General features: G+C 43.7%; 1 protein-coding gene across 2 annotated transcripts in view; it reads left to right on the forward strand.

Annotated features, from left to right (window-relative positions):
- Nucleotides 1-18,449, forward strand: part of poe (E3 ubiquitin-protein ligase-like protein poe) — a 75,824-nt gene extending 57,375 nt beyond the window's left edge. The window contains exons 11-15 of one of the 2 annotated variants that reach the window (XM_067768786.1): nt 44-1,698; nt 2,029-2,508; nt 2,706-4,764; nt 9,137-10,733; nt 18,167-18,449. In XM_067768786.1, coding sequence (XP_067624887.1) covers nt 44-1,698; nt 2,029-2,508; nt 2,706-4,764; nt 9,137-10,733; nt 18,167-18,246 — 5,871 coding nt within the window. In that variant the 3' untranslated portion in view covers nt 18,247-18,449. The remainder of the gene's footprint in view (nt 1-43; nt 1,699-2,028; nt 2,509-2,705; nt 4,765-9,136; nt 10,734-18,166) is intronic. The other variant, XM_067768787.1, reaches the window with a different exon arrangement.
- The last annotated feature ends 723 nt before the right edge of the window (nt 18,450-19,172 follow it).

The raw sequence follows: 19,172 nt of genomic DNA on the forward strand, positions 1-19,172 counted from the left end.
TTATGTATGCAAAATTGTTTACTAATCAATTATGTGTTCTTAGAATGTGGTTCTATCGAATCAATCCATACCGATACTTAGCTATGATTCTCTGGTCGAACTTACGGAACATTTGCGAACTTGTCAAGAAATAAGTCAAATACGCACTGGGAATTGGCAAAAGTTTTGTCTTATTCATGAGGATGTGATTCCAGTATTAATTGAGATTGCTTGTTACCAACTAGATGATGGTGTTTCACCAATACTCTTACAACTACTTCAAGCAGCACTTTGCAATAATATTCAAGCTGTGAAACAGCAGCATCAACCGCCACCTGGCACTTCATCAAAATTGCGCAGTGATCGTGATAAATCTGAAGAGATAGAACTTTCCTTCGACTCGAAGTTTGATCCAGCACATTGCAGTACATTTGTACATCAAATTTTCCGATTTGTTTCAGATTCGTTATTAAATAAATTTGTCCGCATTTTTTTATTAGAGACAAATATCACTTCGATACGTTGGCAAGCTCACTCATTGATCTTTGCAATTTATGAAAATTCAAATGATCGTCAAAAAGAAAAACTGATAAGCATTTTGTGGAATATGTGGCCATTAGTACCGGCTTTTGGACGCCGTACCGCACAATTTGTTGATATACTTGGCTATTTGACATTAAGTACTAAATCGATAGTTGAGAAATTACCAGAATACACTGAGAAAGCAGTTGAAGTGTTACGACAGCAAAATGATTTGCTCTCGAAACATCCAAATGCACCAATATATACAACTCTTGAGCAAATATTACAAATGAATGGTTATTATCTTGAATCCGAACCATGTCTTGTGTGTAATAATCCAGAAGTAGCAATGGCCAACATTAAATTGCCATCAATTAAATCCGATTCAAAATTTACCACAACAACAATGATTGTAAAATTGGTACAAAGTCATACTATTTCGAAAATGATCGTACGCATTGCTGATTTGAAACGTACAAAAATGGTGCGCACTATTAATATATATTACAACAATCGTACAGTGCAAGCTGTAGTTGAGCTTAAAAATCGGCCAGCAATGTGGCATAAGGCACGTTCAGTAACATTACAAACTGGGCAAACCGAGGTGAAAATCGATTTCCCGTTACCTATTACTGCATGTAATTTAATGATCGAATATGCTGACTTTTATGAGACTGTAACTGGGTCGAGTGAGAATTTACAATGTCCACGCTGTAGCGCCGCTGTGCCCGCTTATCCCGGGGTATGTGCTAATTGTGGTGAAAATGTGTTCCAATGTCATAAATGCCGCGCCATCAATTACGATGAAAAGGATCCCTTCCTCTGTCATTCTTGTGGTTTTTGTAAATATGCCAAATTTGATTTCAGCATATATGCTCGCGTATGTTGTGCGGTTGATCCAATTGAATCGGCAGAGGATCGTGCTAAAACTGTGCAAATAATTCATTCCTCTTTGGAGCGTGCCGATCGTATTTATCGTCAATTACAAACTAACAAACAAATGCTAGAATTGTTAATTCAAAAAGTGGCCGAACATCGTTGTTCCGATCGTTTGGTGGATGACAATCTTGGCACAGTGCATAGCACATCGCAAGTTAACAAAATTATACAGCTATTAGCACAGAAGTATTGCGTCGAGTCACGCAGTTCATTTGAGGAATTGAGTAAAATTGTTCAAAAGGTGAAAGCATGTCGCAGGTGTGTGAAGTATTCAAGCTTCTTTTTCTTATTCCCCCCCAATTGCGATTGTCGATCGTAATAGAATCGACTATTTGTCGATTCCATCTTTTCCATAAAATTTTTTTTTTTATACAAATCAATCATCAAATCATTGGACCATTATATACTGTTATCTTACACGGACAGACACTGATTTTATTTTAATTGTTCGATGTATATAACAATTTGTATCCATTTAAAGATAATCGATTTTCGCTCAGCGGTCTACTATCTACTGCAATCGACTCTCGCAATAAGGGAGATTATTCAATATTTTATACTTTTTCATTAATGAATTTTATCAAACAGTGAATTGGTTGCTTATGATCGCAGTCAACAGGATCAATCACACAATTCTCAAAGTATGGAGATACGTGAAAACTATGCTATTAATCGTTGTTATGGTTGCGCCTTGGCATCGACAGAGCAATGTCTTACACTGTTACGTGCAATGGCATCCAATTTTGAATGTCGTATCGGTTTGTATTCACAGGGTTTGGTTGTAGAATTAGCTCAACATAACTTACGACGTGGAACACCGCAAATACAAGACGAAGTACGCAGTCTGCTAGTATTATTAACTAAAGGCAATCGTGACGCTTGCATGAGTTTGTTGGATTTGATCACCGAACGCGTTAAAACTGCTTTATTAGGCGCTATACCATTAGCAAATTTGGATGCCGCAATACACCATGAAATGGTTTTACTTGAGGTATTGATTGCACAGGACGATTTTTGCTGGGAGAATAAACTGAAAGTTGTATTTGAACTGTTTCTTGTAACATGCCGGTAAGTTTGATTTTAAACTTTATATTTATTCCAAAATCATAGGGCCAACATTTTTACATCATCCTAATAAACCTCGTATTAAGCTAGCTTACTTTAAGTAATTTTTCGAATGTTTTGCAAATTTTACGAAAATTTTTTTTCCAACCAATATTTACTGTTTACATTTCTAGTTTTCGTGAGTTAATCTAATGTTTTAGTCTAAATTTCAGTGGTCCACGAGGACCTACCATTTCAGTAATTCAACCATGTTTACGCATAATGCAAGCTCTTATTTGTCCAACAATACCTAAAAGCAAGTTAAATCGTGATTTAAGTCCTTCACAATTATCCACTATCACAAGCATGGATGGTCTCACCGTTAACTTTAATAAATGGTTAAATGGCGACCCACAACATTCATACGACGCTTGGAAAGCACGTATGCCTTCCAATACAGCATCAAACGCTCGTAAAGGATTTACCAACTCTAACGGTAATTCGAATACTGCTGCTTCTATATTACCAGATGATCGCATGTTAGCAGCAATGCTACAGTCTGTAGTAGGGCAAAATACGAATAGTATGAATGTTGCCATGCCAGCAATGGAGGCAACGTCTCCTGATTCAGCCAAGAAGAAACGCCAGATGGATCGAGAGTTATATTTGTCCGAAAAGTATGGACGACGTTGGCGTAATCGTGTACTAAATAAAGAACATCTTAATGCACCGCTAGTGCTGAACGCAAGATGGTTGCAACCCATATTATTCAATACGAATTCACGATTTGGACGCCAATTGGCATGTTTACTTATTACATCATTAAGCCGTACACAAGAACGTAAGCGTGAAATATTAAATTTGCTTACTGGTTTTCTTAAATACGTTGGTGAGGCGGGTGAGGCAAGCTCAGAGTTTTTAGCACTTTACCGTGCATTAGCCTCGGATACGCCATGGCGTCAATATTTGGCGCTTAGAGGTGTGCTAATTGAGGTTTCTCAATTACTAACTACGGAAATTGTTAAAATACATCGTCTAGAGGAGACAACGTTGTCATCTGACTTATCACAGGGCTATGCGCTGCGTCAATTTGTAGAGTTACTTTCGCTTTTCCTAGAAAGTTCCACAATAAGGCAAGCATACAAGACCCGTTTACTTGGTCCGGTACTCGAGGGTTATTTGTCTTTACGCAAACTGGTTGTACAACGCACACGTCTAATCGATGATGCACAAGAGAAATTACTTGAAATGTTGGAAGAGATGACTAGTGGTACCGAGGAGGAGACACGCGCATTCATGGAGATTCTAATCGACACGGTGGAAAAGACCCGCATGAATGATATCAAGACTCCGGTATTCATATTTGAACGTCTCTATTCGATAATACATCCCGAAGAGAATGATGAAAGTGAATTCTTTATGACGCTAGAGAAGGATCCACAACAAGAAGATTTCCTACAAGGGCGTATGTTGGGTAATCCGTATCCATCTACTGAAGTTGGACTGGGTCCACTTATGCGCGATGTTAAGAATAAAATATGTACTGATTGCGAATTGATCGCACTACTAGAGGATGATAATGGCATGGAACTGTTGGTTAATAATAAAATTATTAGCTTGGATTTACCCGTTAAGGATGTTTATAAAAAAGTTTGGTTAGCTGAAGGTGGTGAACGTGATGCAATGCGTATTGTATATCGTATGCGAGGATTATTGGGCGATGCTACTGAAGAATTTGTTGAAACACTTAACAATAAAAGTCAAGAAGAGGTTGATACCGAACAACTTTACCGTATGGCGAACGTTTTGGCCGATTGCAATGGCTTGAAAGTTATGTTAGATCGTATTGGCAGCTTACAAAATATATCACGTACACGCGAGTTAATTCAAGTGTTGCTCAAGTTGTTTCTTATTTGTGTTAAAGTACGTCGTTGTCAAGAGGTGTTATGCCAACCGGAACTGGGGGCAATCAATACTCTACTCAAAGTATTGCAAATGTGTCTACAGTCGGAGAATGATTCTATACAATCATCGGTAACCGAGCAATTATTAGAGATAATGGAGACTATACTTTCGAAGGCAGCTAACGACACATTAGACTCATTTTTGCAATTCTCACTAACTTTTGGGGGACCCGAATATGTATCGGCATTAATATCATGCACTGATTGTGTAAATGTACGTAATAATCCATCGGTTTTGCGACATCTTATACGCGTATTAGCTGCGTTGGTATATGGTAACGAGGTGAAAATGGCACTGTTATGTGAAAACTTCAAGGTAAGCTAAATCCAAGAATTTTGTATGTATGTTTAAAATGGACGGCTCCAAGATGGAATCGGGAGTGGGGGCCGGAGTCTACTCTCGAGTCCCTAGATTTGTCTGCATCATTCAGACTGCCATCGCACTGCAGTGTGTTTCAAGCTGAAATCCTCGCGATTTGGCTGCCTGCAAATCACTGGAGGGCTTGAATGTAGCTGGTAAATTTTGCATCTTGTCGGAGCGCTTTCCTCGCCACACATTAACTCAAAATTAGTGTGGGCGTATAAGCGACTCATATCCCAGTTATCCACCAATCTAGAACTATGCGTTATCTGGGCCCGGGTCATAGGGGATAGAGGGTAACGAGAAGGCCGACGACGCTTCCCAAGGCAGTCGGTTCTATGTACCGGAGCGACTCTGGATTTTTCCCGACCAAGGACTGTCATTTCAGTGCAAACCCCAATCTACCGGGTACATCAATGCTTGTCCAAGGACGCCCAGTCCCAGGGCCACAACAGCAGTTGCGTCCTGGCCTTCCTCAACCCATGCACTTCAGAATTCTGCAGTTAAACTGTAATGGATTAACTGGGAAGATCACGGAGATAGTCGATTTAATGAAGCGGCACAACATCCGCATTGCTGCAATTCAAGAGACTAAATTCACAGCAAGATCTGCACTGCAAACCTGTTCAGGGTATAATGTCCACAGAAAAGATCGCATGAGCGGAAATGGAGGCGGCCTCACGTTTATCATACACCACTCTGTGCAATAGCATATATTTGATCCTGGCATCGACCGCAGGGACAATGTCTTAGAACGTCAAGGCCTATCTGTCCTGTCAGGCGATGCAAACCTAGAAATCATCAACATCTACATCCCTCCTGCCACCTGTTGCGCCAGTGGATACCGCCCTAATATTAGCGCCTTACTCACTGGCAACAGTCGCATTATCCTAGGCGACTTTAATGCCCATCACGATCTATGGCATTCAAACTTGCGGGCGGACAGTAGGGGTGAGATGTTGGCGGATCAAATAGAAGAAACGACGTTCTGCACAATAAACGGAGACGCCCCCACACGTATGGTAGGAAGCTGTCACAGTTCGCCGGATATCGCAATCGTGAGCGCAGAACTCGTAAACTGCGTCAAATGGCAGCCGATGGTAACATTGGCATCCGACCACCTGCCTAAACTTATTTCGTTCGAGCGTACCGCCGACTTCATCGTTGCAGAAAAACGCACTTTCATAAACTTTAAAAAAGGAAAGTGGGAGGAATACAGATCTTTTACAGACAACCTCTTTGCTGCCCTCCCTATCCCGACTGATGCCCGCCAAGGGGAGCGTGCTTTCCGCAAGGTCATTGAATCCGTCTCGGCACGTTTCATTCCCGCCGGGAAAATTCCCGAAATTCGGCCCCACTTTCCGGCGGAGGCCGCAAATTTAGCGAGAGAACGTGACCTTATAAGACAGCTCGACCCAGGCGACCCCCAAATAAGGGATATAAACCAACGCATCAGATTGCTTGTGGATGAACACAAGCGGGCGAAATGGGAGGAGCTCCTAAGAGGTAACCTCTCTGCCTGTGTGGGTAAACTTTGGTCCACCGTAAAGTCCCTATCGAATCCGTGTAAGCACAATGCCAAAGTTTTCATCGCCTTCGGCGATAAAGTGCTGTCGGATTCGAAAAAATGCGCGAGCGCTTTCTGCGGTCAATATGTAATGCATTGTACGGTCGACAAAGATAGACGGAGGGCCAACAGACACGCACATAAACATAAATTCAGCGCGTCACCAATTACCATCACCGCCAGAGAGGTTGAAGATGCCATTGGTCACGCTAAACCAACCAACGCAGTGGGCCCAGACGGCATAGCCATGCCGATGCTTAAAAGCCTAAGGAAACAGGGTTTCAAATACTTAGCACATGTCTTCAACCTGTCTCTTTCCACCTTTGTCATACCCGAAAAAAGGAAAATGGCCAAGGTGCTCCCGCTACTAAAACCTGGGAAACCAGCTTACATAGGAGAGTCGTATCGTCCGATATCTCTCCTATCGCCAGTAGCAAAGACGCTTGAAGCCATTTTGCTCCCCTACTTCCAAGCAAATTTGCAGCTAGCCTCTCATCAGCATGGCTGCAGAAAACTCCATAGCACCACCACCGCGCTAAAGGCCATCAGCACCCAGATAAATTGCGGTTTAAATCAAAACGCCCACCATAGAACAGTACTCGTAGCGCTAGGACTATCAAAAGCTTTTGATACGGTCAACCATGGCACGTTACTGCAAGACCTAGAAGGGTCTACCCTTCCCCCATGTCTTAAAAGGTGGACCGCAAATTATCTGGGTGGTCGGCAGGCATCGGTGCAATTTAGAAAGGAAACATCAAAACCAAGAAGAATTAAACAAGGGGTGCCACAGGGTGGTGTCATATCCCAACTTTTGTTTAATTTCTACATATCTAAGCTACCTTCACCACCAGAAGGAGTCACTATCGTTTCATACGCCGATGACTGCACAATAATGGCCACAGGCCCAGGCCCACAGATCGATGAGCTCTGCAACAGAATAAACGCCTACCTCCCTGATCTCTCCAGTTTTTTCGCCTCGCGAAACCTAGCATTATCACCGACTAAATCTTCCGCGACCTTATTTACAACATGGACGTCCCAAATGTCGACCATTTTGAACATCCACGTCGATGGCACTACGCTACCGACTGTCCTACACCCCAAAATCTTGGGTGTGACGTTTAATCAGGATCTACATTTTGGTGAGCACGCAGCCGCAATTGTTCCGAAAATCCAGATCCGTCATAAAATCCTCAAATCCCTTGCTGGCAGTACCTGGGGAAAAGATAAAGAAACGATCATTACTACATACAAAGCAATTGGCCAGCCGTTTACGTGCTACGCGTCACCCATATGGTCGCCAAGCCTAAAAATTACCCACTGGAAGAAGCTACAGGCCTGCCAAAATACTGCTCTCAGAATCGCCACGGGCTGCCATCTTATGTCCCCAGAACACTACCTACATAATGAGGCGAGAATACTCCCCATCAGGGAGAGAAATAAGATGCTAACCAAACAGTTCCTGTTGAATACCCAGAAACCTGGGCACCCAAACAGACATCTGATTGATGAGCCAACACCGCCTAGGGGCTTAAGGAGTCATCTCCGTAAGCATTTTGAGGAAATACGGCACCTGAGAACCCAAAGACAAGCAGGTCCTTGGTGAACTCCACAAACAGGCGTCGGACCTTTATGTCAGGAATTGCCCGGTGAATCCAGTACTCAAAGAAAAGTACCCAAAACTTGTGGAAGAAGAACGCATACTCCCCAGGGAAACGTGTGTCACTCTTGCTCAACTTCGTTCTGGATACTGTAACAGGTTAAACTCTTACCTATCCAGAATCAACCCCGACATACATAATGTATACCCCGCTTGCAATGTGTCCCCACATGACACCAACCATCTCTTTAATCGTCGAACCAACGCCTCTAACACCCCTTTCATTATGGCCCACCCCTGTTGAAACAGCAACTTTCCTTGGACTCCCGTTAGAGGATATTGATGACAATTTGTGATCGGTCGCGGCTGTTAGGTGGGGCGAAGCACTGCTACAACAACAACAGAAGGCCGACGAGCTGGCACGCAGGGTCTCATCGGAGATGAACGAGGAAATAACCAGTGTCGAAGTAGGCATACCCTTAGCAGTAGCCAAGGGGAATATCCAAAGCTTCTACTTGAAGAAAGCACAAACAAAGTGGAATAACATCACCACATGTGCAATATCAAAATCCATTTGGCCAAACTGTGATGGAAAGAGGACGAGAAGTCTTCTGAACAAGATAGCAGTCTGCACCGGTCATTGGGCAGTAGGTACGCATGCGGAAAAGATGGGCATTCCGTATAACGACTACTGCAGAAGCTGCAAAGATCCAAATGCCAGGGAGATAGTAGAACACCTTATGGGTAAATGCCCGGCTCTAGCTAGAGCCCGGCTAAGGTTCCTTGGAACCCCGTTTCTAGAAGACCTCAGAGGGTTATCTGTGATAACAATCCCGAATATTCTTAATTTATCAACTCTGGCTGGTTGTAACATTCCGTAGGTTTTAAGACGAGTTACATGGCATCAAAACGGCTTTAAATAGCTACTTGGGCGACCAGGGTCGCAGCCATTTCACCTACCTACCTACCTTAAAATGGACATATAGATATAAAATAAAAAAAAATTAAACTTTTTAATGTATGCAATTAATCGCCAAATCTTTGGACCATTATAAATTGTTATCCTCAACGAAACAAATTTAAATATTTTTTTAATATTTCGATGTATATAACCTAAATGTCAAATCCAAGAGCCCCGACTTATCGTTTTCTTTTTCTAGGAAATCCTTGATTTTAACCACTTCGATAGTGAGCGTACACCTGAAGAAGAATTCAAAATGGAGCTTTTCTGTGTTTTAACTAACCAAATAGAGCACAACTGTATTGGCGGTACCTTAAAGGACTATATCGTTGGTCTAGGTATTGTTGAGCGTGCCATCGCTTATATCATCAAACATGCACCATGTGTCAAACCAACACTATTGCGCACCGACTCAGATGAATTGAAAGAGTTCATTTCCCGCCCAAGTCTCAAGTACATTCTACGTTTTCTCACTGGACTCGCTAGTAAACACGAGGCTACACAACTCGCAATAAGCAAAGACATTATACCAATTATACATCGTCTCGAGCAAGTCTCCAGCGATGAACATGTTGGAAGTTTAGCTGAAAATCTATTGGAAGCATTATGTACCGATGAAGCAACGGCAACGCGCGTACAAGAAGTACGTGATTTTACACGTGCCGAAAAGAAACGTCTGGCAATGGCAACACGTGAAAAGCAGTTGGACGCTTTGGGGATGCGTACTAATGAAAAGGGACAAGTAACGGCTAAAGGTTCAATACTACAAAAAATTGAAAAATTACGCGATGAAACTGGTCTTACATGCTTTATATGTCGGGAAGGCTATGCATGTCAACCAGCCAAAGTACTGGGCATTTACACATTTACCAAACGTTGTAATGTTGAAGAATTTGAATTAAAGTCACGCAAAACAATTGGCTATACCACTGTCACACATTTCAATGTTGTACATGTAGATTGTCACACTTCAGCTATACGTTTGGCACGTGGACGCGATGAATGGGAACGAGCTAGCTTACAAAATGCCAATACACGCTGTAATGGCTTGTTACCATTATGGGGACCAGATGTGTCAGAGGCAGCTTTTTCAGCGTGCATGACACGTCACAGTAGTTACATGCAAGAGAGTACGCAGCGTTGCGACATTTCATTTCCCAGCAGTATACATGATCTCAAAATGTTATTGATGCGTTTCGCATGGGAACGTAGCTTTCATGATGACGCTGGTGGTGGCGGGCCACAATCAAATATGCACTTTGTTCCATATTTGCTATTTTATGCAGTTTATTTGTTGTTATCCTCACGCTCAGCAGCAAGAGACTGTAAAACATTAATTGCTTATTTAACAGCAGCGCCATCAGATAAATGGTTGGAATGTGGTTATGACGTTGAAGGTCCGTTATATATGCTGACTATTTCATTGGCCCTACATAGTCATGAAACATGGAATAAGCATAAGCTGTCACATTTAAAACGTCTTATTGCTATAGCACAGGCCCGTCAAATTTCACCATCCGTACAATGCAAGGCATTATTATCGCCAAGTGATCGACAAACAAAAGACTATAGCGTCTATCGCCCATTCACGATGATGTGGGCACTTATTGATTTAATTTATAGTGTTTTATTCAAAACTGTAAGCACACCCAAGGAGGAGGATTGGTCAATATCATTGTTTGATTATATAAGAAAGAATGATGAAGCTATGCTGAAGTCAACCGATTTGATTTTGCAAACATTTACCGAGGAATTTTTGCCATGCACTTCTTTTGGCGAATTCTGTGATGTAGCTGGTAAGTTGATTCGTTCGTCGTTTCTTGTTATCATGTTACACATACAGACATATGTATGTATTTAAGTGGCTATTCGTCTGGAAATCTGTTTTTTTTCTTTGTCTAGAATGAAGTAAAATGAAAAACAACAAAAAGAAATCGAAAATTTGTGTACTGAATTTCCGGACGAATAGGAACAGCCTGAAAACGTTGCCCGAATTCAAAAACTTATCAAAAACGTTGTTTTGTATTGAGTTTCAAATGAAAATAGAAGTATATCTTCTTTTTTTTTTGGTTTGGTTGAATGGCACGGACGTTAGTCCATAAAGCCAGGTTGTATATCAGACGGTTTTTTCTTCAGATTGTTGTTATCATGTTGTTGTTGTTGTTGTTGTTGTTGTTGTTGTTGTTGTTGTAGCAATGCTCGCCCCACCTAATAGCCGCGACCGATCACAAATTGTCATCAATATCCTCTAACGGGAGTCCAAGGAAACTTGCCGTTTCAACAGGGGTGGACCATAAGGAAAGGGGTGTTAGAGGCGTTGGTTCCACATTACAATTAAAGAGATGGTTGGTGTCATGTGGGGACACATTGCAAGCAGGGCATACATTTTGTATGTCGGGGTTGATTCTGGATAGGTAAGAGTTTAACCTGTTACAGTATCCAGAACGAAGTTGAGCAAGAGTGACACGCGTTTCCCTGGGGAGCATGCGTTCCCCTTCTGCGAGTTCTGGATATTTTTCTTCAAGTACTGGATTCACCGGGCAATTCCCGACATAAAGGTCCGACGCCTGTCTATGGAGTTCACCAAGGACCTGCTTGTGTTTTTCCGCTTCATACGGCTGGGTTCTCAGGTGCCGTATTTCCTCAAAATGCTTACGGAGATGACTCCTTAGGCCCCTAGGCGGTGCTGGTTCGTCAATCAGATGTCTGTTGGGATGCCCAGGTTTCTGGGTATTCAACAGAAACTGTTTGGTCAGCATCTCATTTCTCTCCCTGATGGGGAGTATTCTCGCCTCATTATGCAGATGGTGTTCTGGGGACATAAGAAGACAGCCCGTGGCGATTCTGAGAGCAGTATTTTGGCAGGCCTGTAGTTTCTTCCAGTGGGTGGTTTTTAGGCTTGGCGACCATATGGGTGACGCGTAGCACGTAATCGGCTGGCTAATTGCTTTGTATGTGGTCAAGAGCGTTTCTTTATCTTTTCCCCAGGTACTGCCAGCAAGGGATTTGAGGATTTTATTACGGCTCTGAATTCTTGGAACAATTGCGGTTGCGTGCGCACCAAAATGTAGATCCTGATCAAACGTCACACCCAAGATTTTGGGGTGTAGGACAGTCGGTAGCGTAGTGCCATCGACGTGGATGTTCAATATGGTCGACATTTGGGGCGTCCATGTTGTAAATAAGGTCGCGGAAGATTTAGTCGGTGACAATGCCAGGTTTCGCGAGGCGAAAAAACTGGAGAGATCAGGGAGATAGCCGTTTATTTTATTGCATAGATTATCGATCTTTGGGCCTGGGCCTGTGGCCATTATTGTGCAGTCATCGGCGTAGGAAACGATTGTGACTCCTTCCGGTGGTGAAGATAGCTTAGATATGTAGAAATTAAACAAAAGCGGGGATAGGACACCACCCTGTGGCACCCCTTGTTTAATTCTCCTTTGTTTTGATGTCTCGTTTCTGAATTGCACCGATGCCTGCCGACCACCCAGATAATTTGCCGTCCACCTTTTAAGACATGGGGGAAGGGTAGACCCTTCCAGGTCTTGCAGTAACGAGCCATGGTTGACCGTATCAAAAGCTTTTGATAGGTGTAACGCTACGAGTACTGTTCTATGGCGGGGATATTGATTCAAACCGCAATTTATCTGGGTGCTAATGACATTTAGCGCGGAGGTAGTGCTATGAAGTTTTCTGAAGCCATGCTGATGAGGGGCTAGCTGCAAATGTGCTTGGAAATAAGGGAGCAAAATGGCTTCAAGCGTCTTTGCCACTGGCGATAGGAGAGATATCGGACGATATGACTCACCTACGTTAGCTGGTTTCCCAGGCTTTAGTAGCGGGACCACCTTGGCCATTTTCCATTTCTCGGGTATGAAAAAGGTGGAAAGAGACAGGTTGAAGACATGCGCTAAATATTTGAAACCCTCTTTCCCTAGGTTTTTAAGCATCGGCATGGCTATGCCGTCTGGGCCCACTGCTTTGGATGGTTTAGCGCGACCAATGGCGTCCTCAACCTCTCTAGCGGTGATGGTAATTGGTGACGCGCTGAGTTTGTGTTTATGTGCGTGTCTATTGGCTCTCCGTCTATCTTTGTCGACCGTAGGATGCATTATATATTGTCGGCAGAAAGCGCTCGCGCATTTTTTCGCATCCGACAGCACCTTATCGCCAAAGGCGATGGAAACTTTGTCTTTGTGCTTAGTCGGATTCGATAGGGACTTTACGGTGGACCAAAGTTTACCTACACCGGTAGAGAGGTTACAACCTCTTAGGTGCTCTTCCCATTTCGCCCGCTTGTGTTCGTCCACAAGCAATCTGATGCGTTGGTTTATATCCCTTATTTGGGGGTCGCCTGGATCAAGCTGTCTTATAAGGTCGCGTTCCCTCGCTAAGTGGGGCCGGATTTCGGGAATTCTCCCGGCGGGAATGAAATGTGCCGAGGCGGATTCAATGACCTTACGGAAGGCACGCTCCCCTTGGCGGGCATCAGTCGGGATAGGGAGGGCAGCAAAGCTGCTGTCTGTTGCAGATTTATAACCTTCCCACTTTCCTTTTTTGAAGTTTATGAAAGTGCGTTTTTCGGTGACGATGAAGTCGGCGGTACGCTCGAACGAAATAAGTATGGGCAAGTGGTCGGATGCCAATGTTACCATCGGCTGCCAGTTGACGCAGTTTACGAGTTCTGCGCTCACGATTGAGATATCTGGCGAGCTATGACAGCTTCCTACCATACGTGTGGGGGCGTCTCCGTTTATTGTGCAGAACGTCGTTTCGTCTATTTGATCCGCCAACATCTCACCCCTACTGTCCGCCCGCAAGTTTGAATGCCATAGGTCGTGATGGGCATTGAAATCGCCTAAGATAATGCGATTGTTGCCAGTGAGTAAGGCCTCGATATTAGGGCGGTATCCACTGGGGCAACAGGTGACAGGAGGGATGTAGATGTTGATGATTTCTAGATTTGCATCGCCTGACCGGACAGATAGGCCTTGGCGTTCTAAGACATTGTCACTGCGGTCGATGCCAGGATCAAATATATGATATTGCACAGAGTGGTGTATAATAAACGCGAGGCCGCCTCCATTTCCGCTCTCGCGGTCTTTCCTGTGGACATTATACCCAGAACAGGTCTGCAGAGCAGATCTTGCTGTGAGTTTATGTTGTGCCGCTTCATGAAATCGACTATCTCCGTAATCTTCCCAGTTAGTCCATTACAGTTGAACTGCAGAATTCTGAAGTGCATGAGGGGTGACGCCGCCACTCTAGGGGTAAGTGAGGGGTGACTACGCCTAGGTTGTGGAAGGCCAGGACGCAATTGCTGTTGTGGCCTTGGGACTGGGCGCCCTTGGGCAAGCATTGGGGTACCCGGATGATTTGGGTTTGCGACCTGGCAACATGGCGCGATGAAACCCGTCGAGGGGTTGCCGTCGCGGAGACCAGAACATCTAGGAAAGTGGCACCACCCAAGGCAGGAGCTGCATTGAGCGGATGTCGCAAACCTATATATTCTGTGCTGGCAGACGGTGCAAACGGAGGCAGGGACTAAGAGTCTGTTTCCCTGACCTGCACGATTGTTGTTATCATCAAAGTGTATATGTAATTTTGGCGGCACTGGTACACAATGGTAAGACCATAGAGGCCAGAACCATGTGTAGCAGCTTGCGATTTGGTATTAATTTTTGTAATTGTTCGTATTTTCAATTAAGATTGGTTTTAAATGGCACCATGCCAGGTTATATTAAATTTGTCTTTGGTTAAGTTATTGGCGCATAATCATAGTCAAAATAAAATGGATTTTAAATTTAGTTGCAGCCTTTTGACATAATTTTCTATGAGCTATCTGTCAAAAAAGCTGAAACTAAATTGAAAACCTATTTTATTTTGACTATGATTATGCTTAAAAGCCTAGGGAAAGAGGGGTTCAAATATTTAGCGCATGTCTTCAACCTGTCTCTTTCCACCTTTGTCATACCCGAGAAATGGAAAATGGCCAAGGTGGTCCCGCTACTAAAGCCTGGTAAACCAGCTAACATAGGAGAGTCGTACCGTCCGATATCTCTCCTATCGCCAGTAGCAAAGACGCTTGAATCCATTTTGCTCCCTTATTTCCAAGCAAATTTGCAGCTAGCCTGTCACCAGCATGGCTTCAGAAAACTCCATAGCACTACCACCGCGCTAAATGCCATTAGCACCCAGATAAATTGCGGTTTAAATCAAAACCCCCACCATAGAACAGTACTCGTAGCGCTAGACCTATCAAAAGCTTTTGATACGGTCAACCATGGCACGTTACTGCAAGACCTAGAAGGGTCTACCCTTCCCCCATGTCTTAAAAGGTGGACCGCAAATTATCTGGGTGGTCGGCAGGCATCGGTGCAATTTAGAAAGGAAACATCAAAACCAAGAAGAATTAAATAAAGGGTGCCACAGGGTGGTGTCCTATCACCACTTTTGTTTAATTTCTACATATCTAAGCTACCTTCACCACCAGAATGAGTCACTATCGTTTCCCACGCTGTTAACTGCACAATAATGGCCACAGGCCCAGGCACACAGATCGATGAGCTATGCAATAGAATAAACGGCTACCTCCCTGATCTATTCAGTTTTATCGCCTCGCGAAACCTGGCATTATCACCGACTAAATCTTCCGCGACCTTATTTACAACATGGACGTCCCAAATGTCGACCATTTTGAACATCCACGTCGATGGCACTACGCTACCGACTGTCCTACACCCCAAAATCTTGGGTGTGACGTTTGATCAGGATCTACATTTTGGTGAGAACGCAGCCGCAATTGTTCCGAGAATTCAGAGCCGTAACAAAATCCTCAAATCCCTCGCTGGCAGTACCTGGGGAAAAGATAAAGAAACGCTCATGACTACATAGAAAGCAATTAGCCAGCCGATTACGTGCTACGCGTCACTCATATGGTCGCCAAGCCTAAAAATTACCCACTGGAAGAAGCTACAGGCCTGCCAAAATACTGCTCTCAGAATTGCCACGGGCTGTCTTCTTATGTCCCCAGAACACCATCTGCACAATGAGGCGAGAATACTCCCCATCAGGGAGAGAAATGAGATGCTGATCAAACAGTTCCTGTTGAATACCCAGAAACCTGGGCATCCCAACAGACATCTGATTGATGAACCAGCACCGCCTAGGGGCTTAAGGAGTCATCTCCGTAAGCATTTTGAGGAAATACGGCACTTGAGAACCCAGCCGTATGAAGCGAAAAAACACAAGTAGGTCCTTGGTGAACTCCACAAACAGGCGTCGGACCTCTATGCCGGGAATTGCCCGGTGAATCCAGTACTCAAAGAAAAGTATCCAAAACTCGCGGAAGAGGAACGCATACTCCCCAGGGAAACGCGCGTCACTCCTGCTCAACTTCGTTCTCGATACTGTAACAGGTTAAACTCTTACCAATCCAGAATCATCCCCGACATACAAAATGTATGCCCCGCTTGCAATGTGTCCCCATATGGCACCAACCATCTCTTGAATTGTAATGTGGAACCAACGCCTCTAACACCCCTTTCCTTATGGTCCACCCCTGTTGAAACAGCAAGTTTCTTGGACTCCCGTTAGAGGATATTGACAACTTGTGATGTTGTTGTTGTTGTTGTTGTTGTTGTTGTAGCGATAAGGTTGCTCCCCGAAGGCTTTGGGGGAGTGTTATCGATGTGATGGTCCTTTGCCGGATAAAGATCCGGTACGCTCCGGTACCACAGCACCATTAAGGTGCTAGCCCGACCATCTCGGGAACGATTTATGTGACCACATTAAACCTTCAGGCCATTCCCCCCTCCCCACCCCAAAGTTCCATGAGGAGCTTGTGGTCGCCAGAGCCTCGTCTGTTAGTGAAACAGGATTCGCCGCGGATAGGTGAAGCACTGCTACAACAACAACAACAACAACCTGGTTATCAAGACGAGATTTCGTATAGCCAAGCTTGTTGAACCCAACCGTAAATGAACTCATTCGGCAAGATTTTCTTCATACTCAAAGAGCATCCACCATCTTGCTCAAAGTAACTTTGATACCTGGATACGTGATGTTGGTAAACTCTGTTGAATGTCGCCACTACATTGCTATAAACAGGTTATTAAAACTTGGCTTCGGGACTATTCCGGTTTAAGCGTCAGCTATTTCTAGGAAGAGTTGGTTGGTATTCTTTGTTTTGGACGAAAAATGTTGTTGTTGTTGTAGCGATAAGGTTACCCCCCCGAAGGTTTTGGGGAGTGTTATCGATGTGATGGTCCTTTGCCGGATACAGATCCGGTACGCTCCGGTAACACAGCACCATTGAGGTGCTAGCCCCACCATCACGGGAACGATTTATATGGCCACATTAAACCTTCAGGCCATTCCTCCCTCCCCACCCCCAAGTTCCATGAGGAGCTTGGGCTCGCCAGAGCCTCGGCTGTTAATGAAACCGGATTCTCAACGGATAGGTGAGGGTGACAATTGGGTTTGGAGAAGCTATATATTGCGCTGGCAACCTGAAAGGGTTGCGCTTCACAACCCCTTCAATCTGGTATTTTAGTCGACTCTTACGGCAGGCATATCTACCGCGTGTTTATATTCTGACCACCTAACCCGCTGGGCACGACGAAAAAAGTCGTCTCTACCAGCGTTGTAGACTAAAAACTTTCACTGCTACAACAACAACAACAACAACTAAAAGCTTTTAAGCATAGAAAGAAATAATATCTTCTCCAAATTCTATTAAACGAAACGAAAAAACTTAATAATTATCAACTAACGTAAGCGGTCGCGTGGTGTGATGGTAGCTTGCTCCGCCATCCACACCGATGATCCTGGGATCACGCCCCGGGCAAAGCAACATCAAAATTTTAGAAACAAGTTTTTTCAATTGGAAGAAAATTTTTCTAAGTGGGGCCGCCCTCGGCAGTGTTTGGCAAGCACTCCGAGTGTTTTTCTGCCATGAAAAGCTCTCAGTGAAAACTCACCTGCTTTGCAGATGCCATTCGGATTCGGCATAAAACTAGTAGGTCCCGTCCCGCCAATTCGTAGGAAAAATCAGAGGAGCAACACGCAAATTGGAAGAGAAGCTCGGCCCAAAATCTCTTCGGAGGTTATCGCGCCTTACATTAACGTAAAAATAAACCTTGAAAAATAAGTATTGTAGAAAAAACCACTCTAAACTATAAACTATTATGTCCCTGATATAAACCAAATTTTGATTTATATTTTGCAGGTCTCTTACATTTGATTGAAAATCCTGATGGGTTTATTGATGAAGTTTTGGCCTCACTACCTACAACGTCATCTGCTTGAATCGACACTGCAATAATAAATATATTAACTTGTCTATTGCACTTAAAATGATCATTATGTCACTGAGCTCTTTAAGAAGACTTAAATAAAAATATGTGCATTCATTACATACAATGTCAATGAATGTTTGCTAATATAATAATCACATATATACATATATTGCAAATTTAATCTCAATAAATATTGTCGTTCATTACTTAAAAGTTTAATGTTTATTTTAAACTTATAAGGCATATTCTACATCTAAACTTCACTCAAATTCGCCACTTGTGCTGCTACAATCACAAAAATTTTGTAGGCTGTCTTGTTTTGATTTCGAATTCAAAACTCATTGCGGGCATTTTCTATTAGCAATATAGGAGTATCGAGCAAAGAGTCAGCGCATACGTGCCTTAGCAACCACGCTACTGTTGGCAGGCATAATTTCGAAATAGTAATAGACTTCGTTTATTTGGGAACCAGCAACATCAGCACTGAAATCCAGCGAAGAATCAATCTTGCCAATAAATGCTACTTTGGGCTCGGTAGGCAATTGAAAAGTAAAGTCCTCCCTCGCCGAACGAAAATCATACTCTACAAGTCGCTTATCGTACCCGTCCTGCTATATGGGGCAGAAGCATGGACCATGACAACAGCAGATGAATCGGCTTTGGGAGTGTTCGAGAGAAAAGTTCTTCGAAGGATTTATGGACCTCTACGCGTTAGCGATGGCGAGTACCGAAGAAGATTTAATGATGAGCTGTACGAGCTATACGCAGACATCCACATAGTCCAGCGAATTAAAACGCAGCGGCTGCGCTGGCTAGGCCATGTTATGCGAATGAAAGATGATGCTCCGGCCAAGAAAGTGTTTCTATCGGAACTCACCTATGGAAGCAGAGGTAGAGGGCGGCCCCCACTCCGTTGGAAGGACCAGGTGGAAAACG

The sequence above is a fragment of the Eurosta solidaginis genome, chromosome 2 (genome assembly GCF_040869045.1).
Source record: "Eurosta solidaginis isolate ZX-2024a chromosome 2, ASM4086904v1, whole genome shotgun sequence".
Taxonomy (NCBI): Eukaryota; Metazoa; Arthropoda; class Insecta; order Diptera; family Tephritidae; genus Eurosta; species Eurosta solidaginis.